General features: G+C 40.3%; 3 protein-coding genes and 1 long non-coding RNA gene across 5 annotated transcripts; 2 read left to right on the top strand and 2 right to left on the bottom strand.

Annotated features, from left to right (window-relative positions):
- The first annotated feature begins 1,552 nt into the window (after window positions 1–1,552).
- LOC117751298 lies at window positions 1,553–2,656 on the top strand. Its single transcript, XR_004611864.1, has 3 exons — window positions 1,553–1,680; window positions 2,382–2,481; window positions 2,589–2,656. It is a non-coding gene; the product is annotated as an uncharacterized LOC117751298 (long non-coding RNA).
- A 3,197-nt stretch (window positions 2,657–5,853) lies between these two features.
- On the bottom strand, window positions 5,854–9,985 carry LOC117751489 (glucosamine-6-phosphate isomerase 2). Of its 2 annotated transcripts, XM_034563384.1 has the most exons (7): window positions 9,878–9,985; window positions 9,315–9,487; window positions 9,140–9,241; window positions 8,256–8,438; window positions 7,478–7,662; window positions 7,120–7,294; window positions 5,854–6,425 (listed from the first exon to the last, which is right to left on the bottom strand). In XM_034563384.1, exons 2-7 carry the CDS (start codon window positions 9,436–9,438, stop codon window positions 6,352–6,354), a joined length of 843 nt encoding a protein of 280 aa, XP_034419275.1. In that variant the 5' UTR covers window positions 9,439–9,487; window positions 9,878–9,985; the 3' UTR covers window positions 5,854–6,351. The 2 variants fall into 2 exon arrangements, with proteins under 2 accessions (XP_034419275.1, XP_034419276.1); XM_034563385.1 differs by having other exon boundaries at window positions 9,140–9,487; window positions 9,878–9,940.
- A 756-nt stretch (window positions 9,986–10,741) lies between these two features.
- Window positions 10,742–13,064, bottom strand: LOC117751490 (cytochrome c oxidase subunit 8A, mitochondrial). Its single transcript, XM_034563386.1, has 2 exons — window positions 12,851–13,064; window positions 10,742–11,079 (listed from the first exon to the last, which is right to left on the bottom strand). The coding sequence occupies exons 1-2, from the start codon at window positions 12,965–12,967 to the stop codon at window positions 10,984–10,986; spliced, it is 213 nt and encodes a 70-aa protein (XP_034419277.1). The 5' UTR covers window positions 12,968–13,064; the 3' UTR covers window positions 10,742–10,983.
- A 1,461-nt stretch (window positions 13,065–14,525) lies between these two features.
- Window positions 14,526–21,153, top strand: rrh (retinal pigment epithelium-derived rhodopsin homolog). Its single transcript, XM_034563383.1, has 7 exons — window positions 14,526–14,637; window positions 16,344–16,534; window positions 17,781–17,880; window positions 18,197–18,350; window positions 19,696–19,864; window positions 20,349–20,527; window positions 20,812–21,153. Exons 1-7 carry the CDS (start codon window positions 14,526–14,528, stop codon window positions 20,915–20,917), a joined length of 1,011 nt encoding a protein of 336 aa, XP_034419274.1. The 3' UTR covers window positions 20,918–21,153.
- The last annotated feature ends 115 nt before the right edge of the window (window positions 21,154–21,268 follow it).

Raw genomic sequence — 21,268 nt, 5'->3', positions numbered from 1 at the left:
AAAAAGAAGATGCTAAGACCCAACATGATGGGGAAAACCCATACTTCTGCCCAGGCATTGTCAATGTCCTTTTTGAGAACTACTTAGGCCTGTTTCCCCTTTGGAGTGGTCTGCTGTTGGGGAACTTGAGAAGGTATGCCTCTGACACAGAGGAAGACACCTTTGGTCCCAGTAAAACAAGGGACACACACTGCCACGTGGAGAGATGGTTTGGGATCGTTAAACACGCAATTCTGAAAAAGCAAAGAAGACTGAGACCAGGAGCCTTTGTCAGACAAATGTATGGCTCTCCACAGAGAACACATCATGGCTCATAACATCTCTGAGCAGTTGCTCCTCAAAACCTTGCTGCCAAAGGACATCACTCAATCTCAGGAGGGTCGGGCAAAGAAAGAACCCTACTGCGAGGTCCAAGTACTACAATGCTCCAACCACTGCTCCAAGTCAACTCTGAACACTGGCGAAGAACTTCAGAGGAGCACAGACGAGAAGAGCAGCAGCCATGACATCACAAGTAAAGCCTGCAACAGAGGTATTGTTTTGCTGATTCACAGCATAGAATATATGCACTTCACAGATACAATCGTCATTTTAATTTATACAGCCTGACAATGAGTGTACATGCCAGGACACAGTTATGTTTAAGTCTATCTTCCATAAAAGTACTTAGAAGATCCCAAAACACAACTATATGAATAATGTCATGAAATAGTCATAAATACAAAATGAGGGGACGTTCATGTCAGCGATGATGATGATGATGATGTTCACGTTTACTCTCAGCTTTCTCTACCAGGACAATATAATTTACAGCCAGAGTATTTATTGTCAAATGGAATAACTCTGCTTATTATTGTTCTTATGCTTGTAGGTTGACATTATAAGAAATGCTGAACAGAAGCTGAATTAAACCTGCGGCACAGTGAATTTCAAAGTTTGAGGCCAGATGAAGGCAAGTTACTTATTAAAATTGTTGTTGTAGATCATTTATCTCTAATGAGCCCATCCGTTGATGCATCAAACCTTAAAAAATATGTTAAAATGTCATGAGTTGTATTGCTAAACAGATATTAAAGTAGATTGTCAGCCAGACTTTGGTCTGGAGTGTGATGTCAGACAAACTCATCAAAGTGTTGCATGAAGTAAACATGACTTAACTTGAACCTCTTCATTACCTTCCATTTTTGGAATATAATTTTCCAAACGGTAATTGAATGTTACATTAGAGCCATCCTCAATGGATACTATGGCTACTGCTGGCTGACTATACCTCATGAATCACTATGCCATGGGTATAATTGTGTACGGCACGAGAGAGCAAATGGCCAGACAAGGGTTAAAAAAGGTGAGTATATAGTTATTATACTTGTATCATTTCAATATTATAGTCTGTAGAGTTGTCAGCAGACTTCAGATTCCTCCTTCTAGTCATTCAGTCTAGTATTATAATAATCCTTCACATCAAGTAGTTTTTAAACAATACATTTGAAAAAGCAGCTTTAGTTGTTTTGGTTGTTCCGTTGGAGGAAAATACAGAATGCATACTGGGTACATTCAATTTGAGTTTTGCAGCAAATTAGTTATTTTTTCCATTTTTACGCATGTTGTCAGGTCACATTTGATGACTATAATGGAGCCATTAGATTTGTCAACATAAGGAATGTGCACTGGAGGTTTGTGGTGAGTATTCAGCTGCTCATGTGGCGCTATGTACCTTTACAGCATTCATGTATGGCTCATTGTTTGTGTATTTTATGGTTATCAATCTTAACATTGCTTTAAAGATTTATAACAACCTACAATCAAGTAAATACAACTAAATCTACTTTAATATTTAATACAAGTGTTAATGTAGTTAATGTCATTTTTAATAAATTAATAAATAAATTAATAAAATAAAATTAATAAATGTAGAGACAGCGATCCTGATATGTGTATCTAATGCAGCTGCATTGTGTACATGCTGTAGCATGTGGACTGATTTTAAGATTCTTTTAGTTTTAAATGTCTCCATGGTCGTCATCCCTATCTTAATAAAAAAAACTAATAATACAATTATTGTCCAAACAAAGCACTTGAATCATCCTACAGGATCCCATTGGTAGTCCCAGTATGAATCCATAATGTGAAACTTACTTTCAGACTAAAATTCATTCAGTACTTTCAAGTAAAATGTTAAAATATGCCTATTTAAAATGGTTTGTTTCTTTATTTACTCACACTTGTGATTATCTATAAATATACTTCCAATGTTGCTATAAATGTGTCAACTGTGGTTGTGATTTTTAGGTTTTACATGAATAAAACGTATTATTTTATCATTGTTGCTGTTGTTGGTAAGTTTGAAAGATGGCATGCTTTAACAATATATTACTTTCCAGAACAGTATCTTCATGCCCTTTCAAACCGCATATTTGTGGTTGATCCTCTGCAAGGGTCAAATGAAGTCGAGGACTCCAGAAAGGCTGGCCACAGATTTGGGTAATGTTAATTAGATTATGGGAAACAGATATGGTTATACACGCCTTTAGTAAAGCCATAGAGTAAGTGCAAATGTAAACCCAAATTATATTCCTTTCATCCTGCAGACAGTATTTCAAAATGCGCCGGAACAGACTTGGAGAGGAGGACTGGGTTGACACCAAGTGGCAGCCGGGCCACATAACCCACCTGCCAGAAAGATATGTTACATACATGTTATGATACAGTTATGGGATCTTTGTCATGCAGGTTATTTAATGCAACCTGTTGTCTTTCTGATAGATTAAACAGTATGGAGCCATTTGGTGCGTGCACTGATTATTTTCAGCCTACACTTTATTACAGCGAAGCTATTGAATATTGTTCACACTTCTTCAAAAATAGTTCCTGTAGTACAACAAGGGGGACTCCATTGGTGTATGACATTATGTTGGTTATCCTACAGTGAAGCTACTGAACTCTGGGATGTATTTTCCGCATTGCACTTTGCACACGGTCCCCGCGCTCTCGTCTCACAAATGGCCGAACATTGAGAACAATGTTATTAGTCCAGCTCGGAGACCGGACCGTGTTGGTAAAATGAAGGTTGTTTAAGGTCGTAGCTTGTTGTCGACATCACTATGGTTACAGATAACACTGATCTCCGTGACTCGCCGCTCGGCTGGGTGCGGGAGAACATCCGGTTCCTTTCTCGCTTTACAAAGAGATTCCAGGTCGTTCGGTTCCGTTTTAATTATAGTTCACAGTGTCACGGATCGAAGACCAGGGACCCAAGCACAATGGACAAAACAGAGTAGGCAAATAATAATCCTTTACTGGAGTAACGGCAGGAACAGAACAGACAGAAACAGGGACACAGACTATGGAACGCTGGAGAACTTGGTCTCAAAACACAAGACAATCTGGCAGAGGACAAGTGAGGGAACCTAAGTAGTGAGTGACTAACGAGGGAATGGGCTGCAGGTGAGATGGGCGTGAGAACCAGGTGAAGGGAATGAAGGATGATCAGGTGTGAATGACCGGGTCTGAAATGACAAGAGAGTTAATAGACAAACAGATCTAATGAAAACAACTATAAACAGAAAGAAGGTGTGGAGCTGAACTGTTACACACAGCTGGATGTCTGTTAGTTTCCTGCTCTCCCTCTGGTGTTTTGTTTGGGGTAAAAACCGTCACCCATGCATCATTACACCTGTCAGGTGCACCTGTGCCCCATATATAAATATATAAATATAAATATAAATATATATATATATATATATATATATATATATATATATATATATATATATATATATATATATAAATACCTATACACACTGCCGCCCGCCGTCAACCCGAGATAGGCTCCACATTCAAACATATAATACACAGACATAACTAAGGTATGGAAGCCCAAATTCTGCCACTATGAGAAAAAAATTAGGATCCTGTAAGTCATAATAATGAGATCTCATTATAAATTATGAGATAGTATCTCATAATGAATGACTTGCACATCCTTTTTTCTCACAGTGTCAAAAATGGGCTTCCATACTAATGGCTCCTACATAAGTAATAAAACCTGAAATCATCGGTGAAATGATTTTGGATCATGTTTAACGTTCAAAGATCCACTAAAAAGATGAGCTTTCTCGTGTTGTTTGGCTACAATTTACCAGGCTGAAATTCATGATTAAATATGCCGGTCCATGGTTATCCTTGCTTACCACAGAAGTCTCACAAGGTAGGTAAAGGGTCTGTCAAAAAAAATGAAAAGTATTTCATTATTAGATTGTGAACTGAAGGGACAATGTTAGAATCAAAGGGCGCGTACAGGCGCAGGAATATGAGGTCATCAGAGCAGCAGCTGGACAGCCTGAGCTTCATGGTGCCTGCTGCTCATATACCACATACTGTCCTGTGTTTCTAGTTCACTTGCTATTGTGACCTTTGACCTGAGTGAATCAGCTCATGTAAATATGTAGTTATTTATTATGATTCTCTTGTCATCATTTCTATCATAATGTGTAGAGCTTGAATTTAATATAATTTAATCAGAAATCATAAAGCTTCAGAGAAAGTGCAGATTTCAAGACTTTTATTTTTATTATTTAAAAAATGCAGTCAATCAATAGCTGCAATACAGTAGGTTGTGTCTGAAGTATGGAGGTTATGTTTCAGGATCAAATGCATTATTTCTTCTACGCGGATGCCACAAATCGAAAGAGCAAAATCTTGTTATGATCTGTCTTGCGTGCTAGTTACCACAGTTATCTTGTTGACAACGACAATTACAAAATACTTTGTAATTATGAAAGCAGGAGAGGTTATTAAGCCTCAACTTTTATGCATGTCTAAAAATTGCCTGAAAAACACGCCGCACCAAAGCATCTTGGTGTGATCGGCCCCAAAGCCTTAATGTTTAGTAAACACTGAAAAGGAGCTCTGCTTTGTCTATGCTCCCTAGTTTTAAGCTATCTAAATATTTTAAGTTTAAGTCCACTCAAACAGACACACATTGACCAAAAGAAGCAGGCTGCAGCATCTTTTGTGTGTGTCGAGATCCAACCAGTAAGCCACGCTTGCTCCGGTTACTCATATGCTACGTGTAAGCATGTGCACTAAAGTGTTCCCTGATCCACGATGTGCATGTAAACACAGTTGGCGCAGGTTGGTTCAATAATATCAGAAAAAGCCAAATTCGGACATTATTAAAAATATTACTTTTGAGTAAGGCAGTTGACCCATCTACAGGTTTTCCAGCATGCAATAGTAATAACACACAATTCAGAATGTTATTTTACAGATGTATGTGATTTTTACTGTTGTAAGACAGAGCTCAGCATGTGCAATGGGCACTTAGTGGTGGTTTTGTTTGCAATTACTTTCTTATAAACATTGAATTGTTTGTTTTTACTGCTGCATGCTGGGAAACCTAGCGGGATGTGATCGCTGAATGGGGGCTCTGGCTTTTAGAGGGGTTTATTCAGCTGACCTGGTGGAATAATACAGAAAGCACCAAAAGGAATCAGTACAAATATTAACACGCCAATAGGGAAAATATTAATAAAGGGGAGCAGAGTAACAGGTTGTGTGTGTACTTCAAATTAAAAGATAAGTTACTGGTATTAACAGGAAACAGAAAGAATACCCCAAAGGGCTTCAGCACATGCTGTTTGGCTTCCTGGAAAAAAAAAACTCCCCTGTATGGCGATTCAAATCCAGAAGTTAAAATTCATCCTGCATTTATTTATGCACATTTGAGGTTACTCCCCCCTGGACTGACGTTAGAGTCCCAGCATGGATTATGTTTCCAGTCCGGTCCTCACAGACACCTCTTCTGTGGTGCCGGGCTGGGACTAGTGCGACTACGCACAACTACACAAGAGCAACAGTTTGACCAGTCAAAAGTCTCTTCTGACCACGTTTATTTGTGTTGGTTTAACAGACATCACCAATCTACATTATCATCTATATATATATCTAAAGAAAAAACAAAGCTAACATAAAGAGTTATCAAATATATAAACTGTACTGTTTCATTCAGAGACAGTCGTCTGTGTTTTCTTCACACACACCAAACAGAATGAAGGCTTTATGGTTATCGTCAGGACGACTGATCCAAGGACCACCAAGACATGCGGTGATTAGGTTGAGTGAACCGCTCCGATCCCTTCAAATGGAAACTGCTAAACAAAGAACCTCAGAGGGAATGTATCCGTCTATTGTTTACCTGTCATTCATTATCATCTGCCGACATCATCCAAAGGCAGTTCAAGTCTATGCATTGACTAAAAGAGCGGGCCAGGGCCGTCACTCAAACACTGGCTCAACGGGTCCTCAGAATGACAGGGCCGCCCACTCATGTTGTATGCAGGGACATCCTCTTCAGTTCTCTTCCTTCTGCTGGTCCTTGATGCTGAGCACTGGGTCCACCAGTCTGTTATGAACATGCATTAACCCTGCAAAGGAAAACAAAAAGGATAATAACATCATGGTGGATATACACAAACAGGAAATGACTAATATTGTTTGCATTACAATGGAGGTGCAGGAATGAGACGGCATTCTTGCACCTCCGGTTCCCCCCTCTCAAAAATCAATGTTTTTTTTTCTCTTATGTGTTTTTGGTCTGATGTCTAAAATGAGGTATGTAGTTAACACAAGATGATGGTCATTTAAAATGTGTGTTCCGCGATATAAATTAGGTCAGTAAAGACCCCTCTGGTGAATTCGGGAGCTTTTTATGAGTCTTAAATGTGGCGATTGCTAAAAATCACAAAAGTGGTGTTCAGTTGTGAAGATTATATTTCTTAACATAACGAATATAAATATGCAAAGGACACACCCACACACAAAGATTCTCTACTCTATAGTGAGAAACTCTTTTCTACAGACACTCCGCATATTACATTACATTACATGTCATTTAGCTGACGCTTTTATCCAAAGGGACTTACAATCATGTTACAATCATACACCGTAGACACAGCTACAGGGAACAATTCAGGGTTATGTGTCTTGCTCAAGGACACATCGACTAGGGCGGGGATTGAACCACCAACCCCCTGGTTGAAAGACGGATCTGCTAACCACTTCTCCACTGACCAACAGCTGCCCCTCATAGAAGTATACAGGTGGCGCTGGTGTTGGTACCTTTGAAGTATTTGACCGTTTTGACTCGTAGCTCCAGGGTGGCGTCCTCATTGCAGACAAAGATGGTGCGCGGGTGCTGCTGGAATGCCGATACGGTCCACATGTGGTTCACTCCCTCTTCTATGGCTTTATACAAAGCAAAGGCTTTGTGTGCCCCTGTGATCAGAATCATCACCTGAGCACAGAACATGGATCCAGGAAGGAAGGAACATTAAGAGTTAGACAATATATCTCTCTTCAAATATATGACCTTATTTAGAGTGTGTACAAATAGTGAATGTTTGGTACAGAATATCTTAATGTGGTTACATAAGATTACGTAGGACATCGGGATAAAAGAACTGCTCGTTAATCTGACCTCCTTGGCGTTCATGACAGTTCCAACGCCCACAGTCAGCGCCATGCTGGGAACCTTGGTGAGGTCGTTGCCAAAGAAACGAGCGTTGGCCACAATAGTATCCTTTGCCAACGTTTTCACTCGGGTTCTGGAAACAAGGCTGGAACCGGGCTCATTGAACGCTATGTGACCATCAGGGCCGATCCCTACAGAGACACACGAGAAGGAACAAAGGCGGAGCTAAAGAGAAGCTTTACGGCACCCAAGGGATGAAATTATGGGTGGGCTCACGGTATGATGGCGTCACAATACTAAAATCACGACCGTATTGCATGGATAAACATATTACGATAAGTTGAGTTATGCAATCCATCGAGATATATTAGTTTTTAAGCTATAAATTCTGCATTTTGTCAGTTTTTTTTAACTGGGTTCATCTCACTTTAATCGTTCTCATTGCAGCACAGGCTCGGTCAGTCTAGCAGACGGACTGACCGAGCCTCCACCTTTTCTATGCACAACTTCCTGTCAATCAAACTGACTCTATGACTGTGGCAGAAAAAAAACTCACCGCCATCTGTTGCACTGAAAGAGCAATTGTTACCAAAAGATTTCATTCATTTTTTTTGCAAAATGAATAGCTTATTTAACAAAAGATTGATACTTGGCCTCTGTGTGTCGTTACAATATTGCGATTCTTTGCTGTGTCGATTATTTAGATGAAATGATACCTGTGGCATCTACAACTAAGGAGATACGGCAGACATACTAACATGTAAAGGAAAACCATGTGTCTGACCTCCTACAAACAGCTCGATTCCTCCAGCCGCTGAGATCTTCTGCTCGTAGGCCTGACACTCTGCCTCCAGGTCCTTTGCGTTTCCATCCAGGATGTGAGCGTTGGCCGGATCAATGTCGATGTGCTTGAAGAAGTTGTTCCACATGTAGGAGTGGTAGCTCTCGGGATGAGCACGAGGTAGACCTGGGGGACAAGCGGATCAACCTTTTTACATTTTATTTTTCTACCAAAGCGATGCAAGTCTATGAATCCAGCCTTCAGATCATTGGCTGCATCTTAAGGCCCAGATAGACAGTGGAGCAAAACTAACTGCTGCGGGCCTTTGGGCCACAAGGGGGAGGAAGTTACACAAATAACAATAAGGCTAAAAAAGAAAACACTGAATTGGAGCCATTGTGACGTTCAGCTATGATGCATCAACTCCCTTTATCCAAGACAATGTCCGCCTATGGGAGATAAGAAAGTGACTGTGTTTGTCAAGCATCCCCTCCTTTATGGTCTGTTTGACTCGCAATGGACCACAATTTGCTAAATTAACAGTATGCTGTATTGAAGAAGACTTGAAACGAGACCATGAACTCATGTTTACAATGTTTGAGGGAACAAGAGACTTCTATACAACCGGAGGAGTCGCCCCCTGGTGGACATGGAATTTTTTTTTTTATCAGATGCAAAACAAACAATAACAAATGCAATACATTTAGGCCATTGGCCACCCTGCTCTCTAAATATTGGCATCGGCCATTAACATACGGATGTGAGGTGATACCCTGCCTCAACTTTAAAGCCAGAGCACTTTCTCTCCAGTGTCATCTCCTTAAATAAATAGTGAAGAAGAAGACTACCTACCCGAGTTAATTAGTTAACCTTGAACTTGAACTCACCTACATATTCATCCATGTTGAAGGTCTTCACGTGCTTGAATGAGATATCTCCACTTATGTGGTATTCTATTAACTTCTGGTAACAGCCGTAGGGGGTGCTCCCTGAAAGCAACGAGACACGTTCACGAAGTGTGACAGAAAATAGTCTGCAAACAAACGAAAGAGCGTTACTCACCCGTAGGCAAACCCAGAGTGAAGTATCTCTCCGCGGAGGGCTTGAACTGGATGATTCGGTTGCGGATGTATTTCGCTGCCCACTCACTGGCCAGGTCATAGTCGTCCAAAATGACCAGCCTCATCGTGCAGGCTCACGGGACGTAGAGGATAAGACGAGGTCACGGTTTCAGTCTTCACGGGAGACAGAGCAGCAGCATGAGAACACACCACGCAAAAACACGGCCGATTTAACGTGTTCAAGGCTAACGTTAGCTGGTTAGAGTTGTTGCAGAACAATGCGTCAGTTATCTAAAATACGGTGTCAAATATAGGTTAGCTTCGGTTCGGGCTGGCTGCTATTTATTATCTAACGCTCTGCTAAATTGTCCGGTTTCTGCACGTACGGCAGTTATTATTATTATTATTATTATTATTAAGCGAAGCGACATGAACAGGAGCGCATTGTGCCAGGTTTGGTTCCAAATTGGAGTTACCGTCGCTCAGTTAATCCGCAACTAGCTAACTAACGAGTTGGTTAGTTCTTAGCATTGACCACACGGTTAATTAGTTGTGCGTTTTTACCTGCTTCACAAAATACGCTGTTTGTCAGACGAGAAGTCGGTTGTCACGTGAAGCACTTCCGGTCAAGTGATTTCGCTGGTGAAAGTATGGAAGTCCGTGTGGGACAAAATCAAATAGAGGATCCTTTTATTTTCGCCCCTCCATCCTGTACTCAACGTGTTTTCTTTAATGCATCTTGCCGTGTACAATAAGCAGTGTAGGGGTTATTTATTTGTTTCACTTATTGTTTTCGTTGTAAAATTATTTCAATTGGCACCCACGATTGTTAAGGCAGGTACAGGACCAGCATGCACCTGGGAGGGCTGCGTTTGTGTTACTAAATCAAGAGGCAGCAGGAGTGAATATGCGTTTGTTCTTTAGTTTGGTTCCTTGCAGAGGACAAAGAAAGCCAACCAGCACACACAACATTTGGACTTCTCTTGCCTGTGTAAATACAAGTGAACATCAGTGGAAAAAGACAAAGATCAGTTCTTAGTCAATCTAATAAATTATATAACTCAAATAAAAGACAAGTATTGCATTGTTCACCACACATTTTTGAAAGCTTTAGTTACTAGTAAAATCCAGTGATGTTGTAACACTGTGAAAGAGGCTCTTCTGCATAACGACTATTTTCGCCTTTGAGTTCATTTAGCTGTTTTTAGATGCGTTTCCCTTTACTTTGTCATTGCTACTTTTATTTGAGTAAAGATTTTCTTTCACCACTGCTGATGAGTGGCCTCAAGTTATGGGTGGTTAACCTGCAGAATTATCAGCAAATCGTTGCTCATTATTCTCCCTTTTTATGAGCATCATTTGTTTTAAGCTCTAAGGCGCCAAGAATCCAAAGCTCATACACACATTGAATATACACATCAAGCGACATAATTGTGTTTAACATTTAATCTTGTAACATTGTTTAAGAGAGAAGAACCACAGTACACTTTTCAATGTATCGGAGTTGGGAAACAGATGGTTTCTGTCTGGGATGTGGAGCGGAGCTGTTGGAGGTAGAAGAGTCAAGGTAAAACATGTTCCATATTCTTCTCTGCAGCGGAACAAGATGATGGTCCCAGGTTGTCATTGTAGACGGGAGACTTGGAGGCAGATAGACTTAAAGGTCCCTTTTACTCTTTGTTCTTGTAGTCCTCCAAGTGAGCCAGGATCCATCCAGATGGTCCCAGGATGGCCAGGGAGAACAAGCTCAAGCCAATGATAGTTTCCTGGACGACAGACAGAGGATTTAGTCATCTGACAGCCAATCGCCATCTCCCCTGCTACATAACATAAGAGCTAATAACACCTGGTTTACCCGGCGACACAATTTGGAATCAATCATTTTCCTCACGCAGCTCATTTGGGCAGCCTACCGGAAAAATAATTGCTGTGGTAGTTTTGTCTTTTTTTCCTTTTCAATGTGTTGATTGGAGCAAGTTATGCTTCTGTACCTCATAAACGTGTTATTGGATATGTAGATGTTCAGCAAAAAGGTTGGCAACAGAGGATTTTACCTATTAGTGAGCCTTTTCTAAACAGAGGGAAATAAAGTCCCTGACCAATTAGCGGTGCGAGACAAAGACAGAATGGACGGCCAGTATTTACATTCGGCCTATATCACTGGATAATAATTCTTGATTATTATAATGTGTCACTTTAATGTTGCAGCTGGTGAAGTTTGAGCTAATTTTAACCACTTTATTACACTTAATAATCAGGCTACTATATACTACTTTAGGAGCGACTGTGGTTCAGTGGTGAGCAGGGTCGTCCTTCAATCAGAGAATCGGCAGTTCATGTCCATGTGTCCTTGGGCAAGATACTTAACCCCAAAATTGCTCCCGTAGCTGTGCCTACGAGGTGTGAATGTTAGTTACTGATGTTGCGCAGGTGGAACCTTAGCTCCTCCCATCAGTGTGTGAATGGGTGAATGATGTGATGTAGTAAGAGCTTTGAGTGGTTGGAAGACTAGAAAAGCGCTTTACAAGTACAGGTCCATTTTACTTAATACATCACAGTCTATTATTTCATATATATTTCGAATTAACAATCAGCAAAGTAGCCCAACAAGTAACTAATATTGTGACTTATTGGACTACAGGTATAACGTACACATCAAATGTATAATAAACACTGGAGTAAAGTAGGCTACAACTACCTCAAACATTTGACGAAGTACAGTGCTTGAGTAAATGTACTTAGTTACATTCCACCACTGCTAAAACAAGAGCACAACATGGTTAACAATTTAGATATAATCTCTTTAATTTGCTCTCGACGAATCAGATTGATGCAGTGCATTTTACCCTCAACAAACTCCCAAAATCCTGAAGGAAGCACTGCGTTACGATTATCTTTAACAAGGTTTTACCCAGAAAGATGTGGCTCGTCTAGTGTGGTCTCTGTCTATCTGCTAGGTATGGATGTTTAACACCGGGCTCTGTTAATAGAAGCAGGTGTTACGGTTTAACAGGCGACCCAGTTAACTGGCGACTTTTCACGTATAGCCGTCGTGAATGCCGCTTGGTTTAATTTTGTAATGAAGTGTCAACCCCTCTCATATACATAATATATACTATACAAATTAAACAATGCGGCATTCACGAGGGCAGCTACGTGTTCTCTTCCTATTTTCAACAGCTGTCTGTAACTACGACAACAACGGACCCGTTGGTTCAAAGTCGCCAGTTAACACGGTCGCTTCTTGAACCGTCGGTTCGGTGTGGAGCTCGGTTGTTTTGTACTGCTCTGTACTGGATGCTGCCGCCCTGCTCTCCTCTACACCAGCATACAGGGCTGTGAAAACGATACTTTACCGGACATACAGCCAGTTAAACTCAGTTATGTGGTCAGTAGATAAGTTGGTTTTCATAAGGAAATACATCCGTAGACCGAACCCAGCTGGCTTGACACATACACATGTTGACCTCGCCAGCCAAGGACAGCTAAGCTAATGGCTGCTAGCTAGCAATGGTCCAGCGACAGCAGCGGACTTACAACTGTGCCGATCTTTTCCTTGGCCGGGGCGGCGTAGAGGTTAGCCCGCTGAGTGACGGTGTGTCCCCGCAGGACTGGAGCAGCGCGGCGAGCGATGGTCCTCAGAAGCCCCGACATGTTTATCTGCTAGGCGATGTCTTATCGAAATGAAGAAGCGACTATGATGTCAAGAGGAAGTGGATCAATGCAGAGGGCGCTTCTCAATCTCTTCTTCTCCTCACAGGAGATTACTCGAGAGTCGTATAGTGCCACCTACTGTCCTGGATGCGGATGTACATGGAGCTGTGACGGGTCCGTTTTCTTCGGTGGTGGAAAGTAGATCTACTCAAGAACTGTTATTAAATGTATAGATAATGTGTATATATATATATATATATATATATATATATATATATATAGTAATAATAATACAAATATTATTATATTATTAAAACTATATATATTATATATACATTATATATAATGTATATATATATTTAGATATGTATTTATATATATAATCTAATTTTATATATCTAATTTATATATATTTTAAAATATATATATATATATTGTATATATAATATATATATATATATATATATTTAAAACAATATTATTATATATATAATTATATATAGTGGCTAGCACTGTCGCCTCACAGCAAGAGGGGCCCGGGTTCGGATCTCGGTTTGGGTGGTCCTTCTGTGTGGAGCTTGAAGCTCAGGTTAATTGGACTCTAAATTGTCCGTAGGTGTAAATGTGAATGTTTGTCTGTCTATATGTGCCCTGTGTTGGACTGGCGACCTGTCCAGGGTGAACCCTGCCTTCGCCCAATGTCAGCTGAGATCGGCTCCAGCGGCCCGTGACCCTAAAAAGGATAAGCGGTTCGAATGGAATAATTATATAATAATTATATATATATTTTAATATATATATATATATATATATTATAATAATTATAATGTTATATATATATATATATAATAATTATTTTATTTTATTTGTGTTAAGTACATACATATACACAAATGATAAAACAAACAGTATACAATTTTAATTTTAATTAAAAACATACGATCTTAAAAGTGTCCAGCGTCTGGTTGGAGCACTATGTTGTATTTCAGATGTTTTATCGACGGCATCTTTCTGTTTGCTTCTGTGAAGATGTATTAGTGATGGTTAAAAGAACCAGACAGGATTATTATTAGAAGGCCTTCTAACCACTGTTCAGACAAAGCAACTGCTAAACCGCCAGGCAAAAGTGATAAATAATAAAGACCGGGGTCGCCAGTTGGTAATCCAGCCTTGGTTGTATGTGTGAAGTGAACAGTCTTCAGTTTGAGGCTCAGGCATTAACTCAACTGCAGTTTTGTAACGTCAAAGCATCTTGGCCAGAGCCAAGCAACTCCACGTGAGCGTTAATCCTCTCTTGGTCAGCCCTGTTGCCTCCTGCTAACTGGGGACGGGGGACCAGTGGTATGTAGTAATCCCCCCCCTCCCCTCCCCCACCGCCACTCCACAACAATACCCAACAGATTGTAGTTTGACGAAAGCATTTTGCAATACCGACTCTCTACGTCTCTCTTTTTTATTTTTTGATCACCTCTCCCTGTAATTCTCCATCCGAGACTAGTGGGAACACCGTTTACTTTAATTAAGGGCCACTTTTGTGTTTGTCTCCTTACCTCAGAAAATGGGGATTGACTCTGGAGTCAATGTTTCAGATGATGTTGCACTTTACGGGGGGAAAAGTGCCTTTACCCAACTGGAGCACAACATCGTGGCTGGATATCTTATCACTGCAGGTAACAAAGAGGACCAAAGGCTGCAGAAATAGATGATGAATAATGTGAATGCTGTGAATTATCTGACTGATGTGCTTCTGTAGAAACCGTGTACAGTCAAAATGTGTCGCTCTCTTGAGTCAATTGTTCAAACATACTTTCAACACATCTCACATTTAACTGTCAAACCATGAATAGCAAGCTGGGAGGAAATGGGATTTGGAGTATTATTGGCTGTGTAACAAATTCATTCAGCCTAAGGAATTACATTTTTATGAAAACTCTGTTAAGAAAACATGAAACTAGTCCATTGTTACCCTTTGGTTGTTCTGATAGCATTATGTAACTGATCCAGGTCTTGGCACTGTATTCCAAGACTTGTTTCTGAATTCCTACTTTTTATTTCTCTCATGGTAACTTCTTTAAGACTGAATGTGACTGACAGGTTTTTCATAATCAGCATCACCATTTTTCTTCCTGTCTTATCTTTTAAGATTCCGTCCATCTTGTATGGATCGTGGTGTTTTGCTGTGTGAACAAACCGTTGTTGCCTCGCTCCCATCACAGCACTCTTTTTCATCTAAATTCCCCAAATTAATCAGATTCACAAAAGCTGCCAGGAAAACATGTCGGCATTGTACGTTTCTGCAAACCACGGATACTGTATGTCGAATGTTGACGTCTGAAATACAATGAGCGTCGAGCAGATCAAGTGAAATAATATATAAAGCGACCGTTATTGAAAGTTGCGTGGTGTAATAACGAGTATCATGCCCGTCTTTCAATCAAGAGGTTGGCAGTTCAATCCCCGCCCTAGTCGATGTGTTCTTGAGCAAGACACTTAACCCTGCATTGCTCCCCGTAGCTGTGTCTACGGTGTATAATGTAAAGTGTCTTTGAGTATCTTGAAAAGCGTTATATAAATTAAATGGATTATTATTATTATTATTATCACAAGCGAGAAATCTGCTCAGGGTGCATAACAAACACAGCACTTTCATAGAGGAGACCGCTGTTCGTGTCCTGTGTGAAACCAAAAGTAAACATTGACTTTATGCTTCTTGAGTAATATCGTTACGCTTCTTATGTAACGTTGCGTAAGAAAGTGTGCTAAGGGCGGTTGTTATTTACGGTACAATGTTATTTACGGTACAATGTTATGTTACGTTATTTGAACACAAATCATGAAGTAGTTTCATGGCTTAAACCTACCCAATCGTTTCCCAACGGTAACCATGGGTCATTGAGCGTTTCTGCAAGCATTATACAAGGCTGATATGAAACATATATAATACGTATTTTTTATTCAGAAACGTCCACATTCAATGTGTTCTGTGGTTTGCAAAAAAAAGTACAATGATTTGTTCTGGTGACTGGGTTGACTTGTCACAGAGGAAAATCAAAGGTGGAATTAATGAATTAATTAGTGGCAGCAGATCATATAATCATCTCAACAAATATTGACCATAACGAATAACCATAACAATAACAACGGAAAAATCGATTGATTATTGAGTTATTGACTTGAATACAGTCTAGGACCCATCACAGGAAAATATAACTTAAAATACTTTGTGTTTTCTTTACCTTTCAGGTAATGTGACAAATAATGAATGTTTCTAATTTGGTTGTATACAAAATGTATGTAATAAATATAGGATTAGAGGTGCTGCAGGTTTGACTCTTACCTCACACTTTACCCGTTTGCTTTTTGTTTCTCTTCACAGGTGTCATAAGCTTATTAAGCAACATTGTTGTGCTGCTCATGTTTGTGAAGTTTAAGGAGCTGCGCACTGCCACTAACTTTATTATAATCAATCTGGCTCTCACTGACATTGGAGTGGCTGGTATCGGCTATCCCATGTCCGCGGCCTCAGACATCCACGGCAGCTGGAAATTTGGCTACGTAGGTTGTCAGGTGGGTGGAATGTTTCTTCACATGTACATTTTACTTATATAACAACCTACATCTACAATAAAGATTCCCAAACTATATAGAAGATAATTTACTAATTGATAAAACAAGAACAGTTTCTTATCATGTGATACGTTTGTATCATCATAATTACATGAAAATATCTTGTTGTAACACAAAAATATCTTGACATGGCATGAAAAACATCTTGTTATAACAATAAACGTTTCAGGTTATGAAGAGATGATTACCACCCATGTAGTTCTCCATGTCGTCATGCTTTCTACAACCTGAGCTTTATTTTCTGAGTTTACCATAAGAATCCACTTGTGAGGCGGAGGCACGTTCACATCAGCTGCTGCACTGCACACGGCCACGTGTTGGGATTCTTCTGGCAGATTATGTTTCCCTTCAGCCTTTGTTATCGCAGAGCTATACTGAGCCACAGGATGTTAGTTGACAGTGAGAAGCAGAGCAGGGGAGCCCAGAGTGCTTGAGCTGGGCTGAACATCAGGTATAATTAAAATGGCTGCTGACTATAGGGCATACAGAAAACCAGTGGTTGTCCGATCTTCCAGGCAGCCGTTGTTGCTGTAAAATCAACGACGAGCAAACCAGACTTTGAGTTATCCATCACAGTGAACACATGAATCCGAATTCACTGTTGCCAAAATGATGTATCAATATGTATCATATTTATATCATTGTGTGGTGCGGGGCAAACCTTTCAAACACTTTCATTTGGAATTATATGCGACAATACTATAACTTTATCAAAAAATAGAAGCAAACATGGTAACGTTTCAGCAAGTTTGGACTATATATCAACTATTTTCAACTATATATATATATTCTTTTCAACTAAATATATTAACCAACCATATTGACCAAGCGTGTGTTTGATGAACACAAAGTAATCAGCAAAATAATCGATAATGAAAATAATTGTCGGTTGCCGTCCTAGTTGGACTTATAGAAAACCAATGGCTTTGTTTCAGGTAGTTAGAACACGTTGAAAGATCAAACACGACAACGCTTCCTTCAACTAAAGAATCCGTTAACGTGCTAGTTGGGTTGTACTTATCAGCCCCCGGCTGCTATGGAAATGTATGGATGAACCTAAAAGAAGGAAAAATATGCAACTAGTTTGAACCAATAAGCCTCAAGGAAACATCAAGGCCTAAACTACAGCAACAGGGCCATGTTGTTTGACTAGCTACTATGTGTAATCTCTGTGTTTCTGCCACAGATCTATGCAGCTCTGAACATCTTCTTCGGCATGGCCAGCATCGGCCTGCTGACGGTGGTAGCCATCGACCGATACCTCACTATCTGCAGACCAGACCTAGGTATCTGTTTTTATATTTCTTTTCGCTTGGTGCACATAATAAACTGGTGACTCATCAAGTTATTCCTGATCCCCAGGGTTATTGGTGACCCCTGACCTTTTGTTCTAGTGCCACCACCCAGACAAAAATGAACTTACTTGTACACATAAAAATTATAACGGGGGGGTTACCATAAGTGAACACCTCCATGTTTCTGATGAGATACATCTTTTCTGTTGTAATGCCAATCCCACTGAGGGTCCTTTAATGAAACCAGCATCTCCACACTGACTTTCCTGACCTTCATTGTGAATGGAGATGTAATTTGTCTCTCCAGGGCAGAAAATGACGATGCAGTCATACAACCTTCTCATCCTGGCGGCATGGCTGAATGCTGTGTTCTGGTCCTCCATGCCCGTGGTGGGCTGGGCGGGCTACGCCCCCGACCCCACCGGAGCTACATGCACCATCAACTGGAGACAGAATGACGCGTGAGTTATCAGCAGACTGCAGGTGTTATTGCATACTTTACACCTGGCAGAATTGGTATCCTTTTGTTTTCAAACTTGGAGGAAATTGCTCCCTAATAATGACAATGAAATACCGCTGCCACTACTCACACTGCTGTGATGATTTTGAGTTGTCACAGCTGGTGTGTCTCAACTTATTTATCCATAAAAACAGTGCGTCCAATTCAACACTGATTACGGAAACCCAAAAATTAAATACCCACAGACTAGAACCGTATAAAAACTAACCATAAAACTATATTCTATATTAAATCTGTGAAGTAAATCCATGCTAACAACAATACAAAAGCACACTGATGCCTCACTTCCACGGCATGGCACAGCTCTGCTCGAGATAGGACCCTCAATGTAGGTGGGATGTTTTCACCAATCGCCGTCATAGAGTGCTCCACTAACATCTACATTTAATAATAATAATAATAATGCATTTAATTTATATAGCGCTTTTCATAATACTCAAAGACACTTCACATAATTAAAACATCCTAAAAGCTAAAAATAAAAAAATAAGAATAGCTAAAATACAGGTAAAACAAATAAATAGGGACTTTCTGAGTCGCTCGGACCCTGATAAGAAAACAAAAACAAAAACAAACAATCACACATTAAAAGCAGTTCTGAAAAGGTGGGTTTTGATTTGCGATTTGAATAAGGAAAGATCAGTGCAGTCTCGGATGAGTTTGGGGAGAGAGTTCCAGAGGGAGGGGGCAGATATGGAGAAGGCTCTGTCACCCCACGTCCGGTGCCTGGTCCTATGTGAGATGGACAGGAGATCATCAGAGGAGCGGAGACGACGGGATGGAGTGTGGTGGTGGAGCAGGTCGGTGAGGTAGGAGGGGGCCTGATTATGGAGGGCTTTGTGAGTGAGGAGAAGGATTTTGTATTGGATCCGTTGTGGGACGGGGAGCCAGTGAAGGCTATTTACTACAGCGCATCAGGTTACGCTGCTGAAATGTGAAGAATATCTTCGTCAGTTCATCTGATTACTAGGGGCCTTCAGTTACTGTACAAAAAGATACTAAAGTAATTATGAATAGTACAAAATACACTGGCCATGCATACATTTTAAATGGGTTGGCTCCAGTGATTGAAGCCAAAGGAGAAGGTGTTACAGTGGCAGATTATTATACTGCTACTACTATGTTATGCATGCTATTACAACTGTAATTATATTTACTATTAAATACCATTACTACTGCTGATACGTTACATTTCTTCTACCCACTACTAGTTGAGTAGAACTTGGGTTACATACTCCAGTGTGTTTGATTGTATGTTATCTCTATCACTAACTTTCCCTCCGCAGCTCCTTCATCTCTTACACTATGGCTGTGATTGCTGTGAACTTTGTGTTGCCTCTGGCCGCCATGTTTTACTGCTACTACAACGTGTCGGTCACTGTGAAGAGGTACAAAGCCAATAACTGCCTGGACAGCATCAACATTGACTGGTCAGATCAGATAAACGTCACCAAGGTGAATACTGAAGCTTTGGCGTAGCCCATCATTCTAGTGGTTTAACAAAGCTGTCCAACATTACGATTCGCTGTCAGTCAACCGATCAATCGGTGTTTCAATCGATGCCTTTGTATCACGCTTCCTGTGTACAGTGTACACAATAAGGTGACAGTCACAATGTTGACAGATTGGATGTCTCACATGCACCTGGATTGAATTTTGAATCAATCATAGTCACGCAATAACTCACATCTGACCCAATATGTTTTTTTTTTGTTACTTTCTCCATATTTATGTGTGCCTTTTTAATCCATCCGATAAAAATGGTCATGTACAGAAACTGATGCGTTTTTTAAATTCTAAGAATTACTAAAGTAAGACCAAACTGGATCATTACATTGGTTCCAAACAGGGCGAACGAATGAATGACATTAGCATGAAGCTATGGTTTAGCTGCCTCGAGGACACTCACTACCGCTGTTGCTGTGTGTGTGGCCGGCAGATGTCCATGGTAATGATCGTCATGTTCCTGGTGGCCTGGTCTCCGTACTCCATGGTGTGTCTCTGGGCCTCTTTTGGTGACCCCAAGACCATCCCAACCCCCATGGCTATCATTGCTCCACTCTTCGCCAAGTCCTCCACCTTTTACAACCCCTGCATTTATGTTATTGCCAACAAAAAGTGAGTGTTCTTTCTCGTCATAATGCTTTGATATTCGTTAATGTGTATGCTGATGTGTAATTGTTTTTGGTCTTTTTGGTGATGATTTTGTTGCCTCTTTGTGGTTGTTTCATTCATGTGTCTCTTTGTATCTCTTTGCAGCTGTATTTAAACTATTTTATTTTATTTATTTATTATTGTTTATTTATAATACTACCTGTTCAGCCACTCAATCATCGTTGAGTAATGTCTTAGTGATGTTCTGTATTTTAAATTGATAATGAGTGGCTGATCTTTTCCTGCAGGTTCAGAAGAGCCATCATAGGGATGCTTCGATGTCAGACCAGGCAGCGAATCACCATCAATACCCAGGTTCCCATGACAACCTCCCAACAACCCCTTACCCAGTGAGGTGAAATCACGTTGTATCAAAGTAACCTGTCATTAAAACCATGTATAGAAGATTGCTTCGATGGATTAACATGAATCGGCATCTGTGTTTTCCTCCCTAATAATCTAATGCACTGTGGTGTTTACTGTGTACATTCCACTTGCCGTGGCATTGTATTTATTGAGTTAATTGGACAGGTATGAATTTGGACTATGTGTCACTCCATGTACCTGCCTTTGACACGCCTGGTATTAGAATGCGTCTTTCATATCTTTCGATACATTTTGTGCGGATATTTCCTCACTTGGAGGAACTTCGTCGTCATGTTGCAGTTTACATCCATGCCTTTCCAAAATGTCATCATTGTATGC

This window comes from Cyclopterus lumpus, chromosome 22, assembly GCF_009769545.1.
Source record: "Cyclopterus lumpus isolate fCycLum1 chromosome 22, fCycLum1.pri, whole genome shotgun sequence".
In the NCBI taxonomy this organism is placed as follows: domain Eukaryota; kingdom Metazoa; phylum Chordata; class Actinopteri; order Perciformes; family Cyclopteridae; genus Cyclopterus; species Cyclopterus lumpus.
The sequence above is the reverse complement of the archived record's forward strand: the minus strand, read 5'-3'. Positions and strand labels throughout refer to the sequence as shown.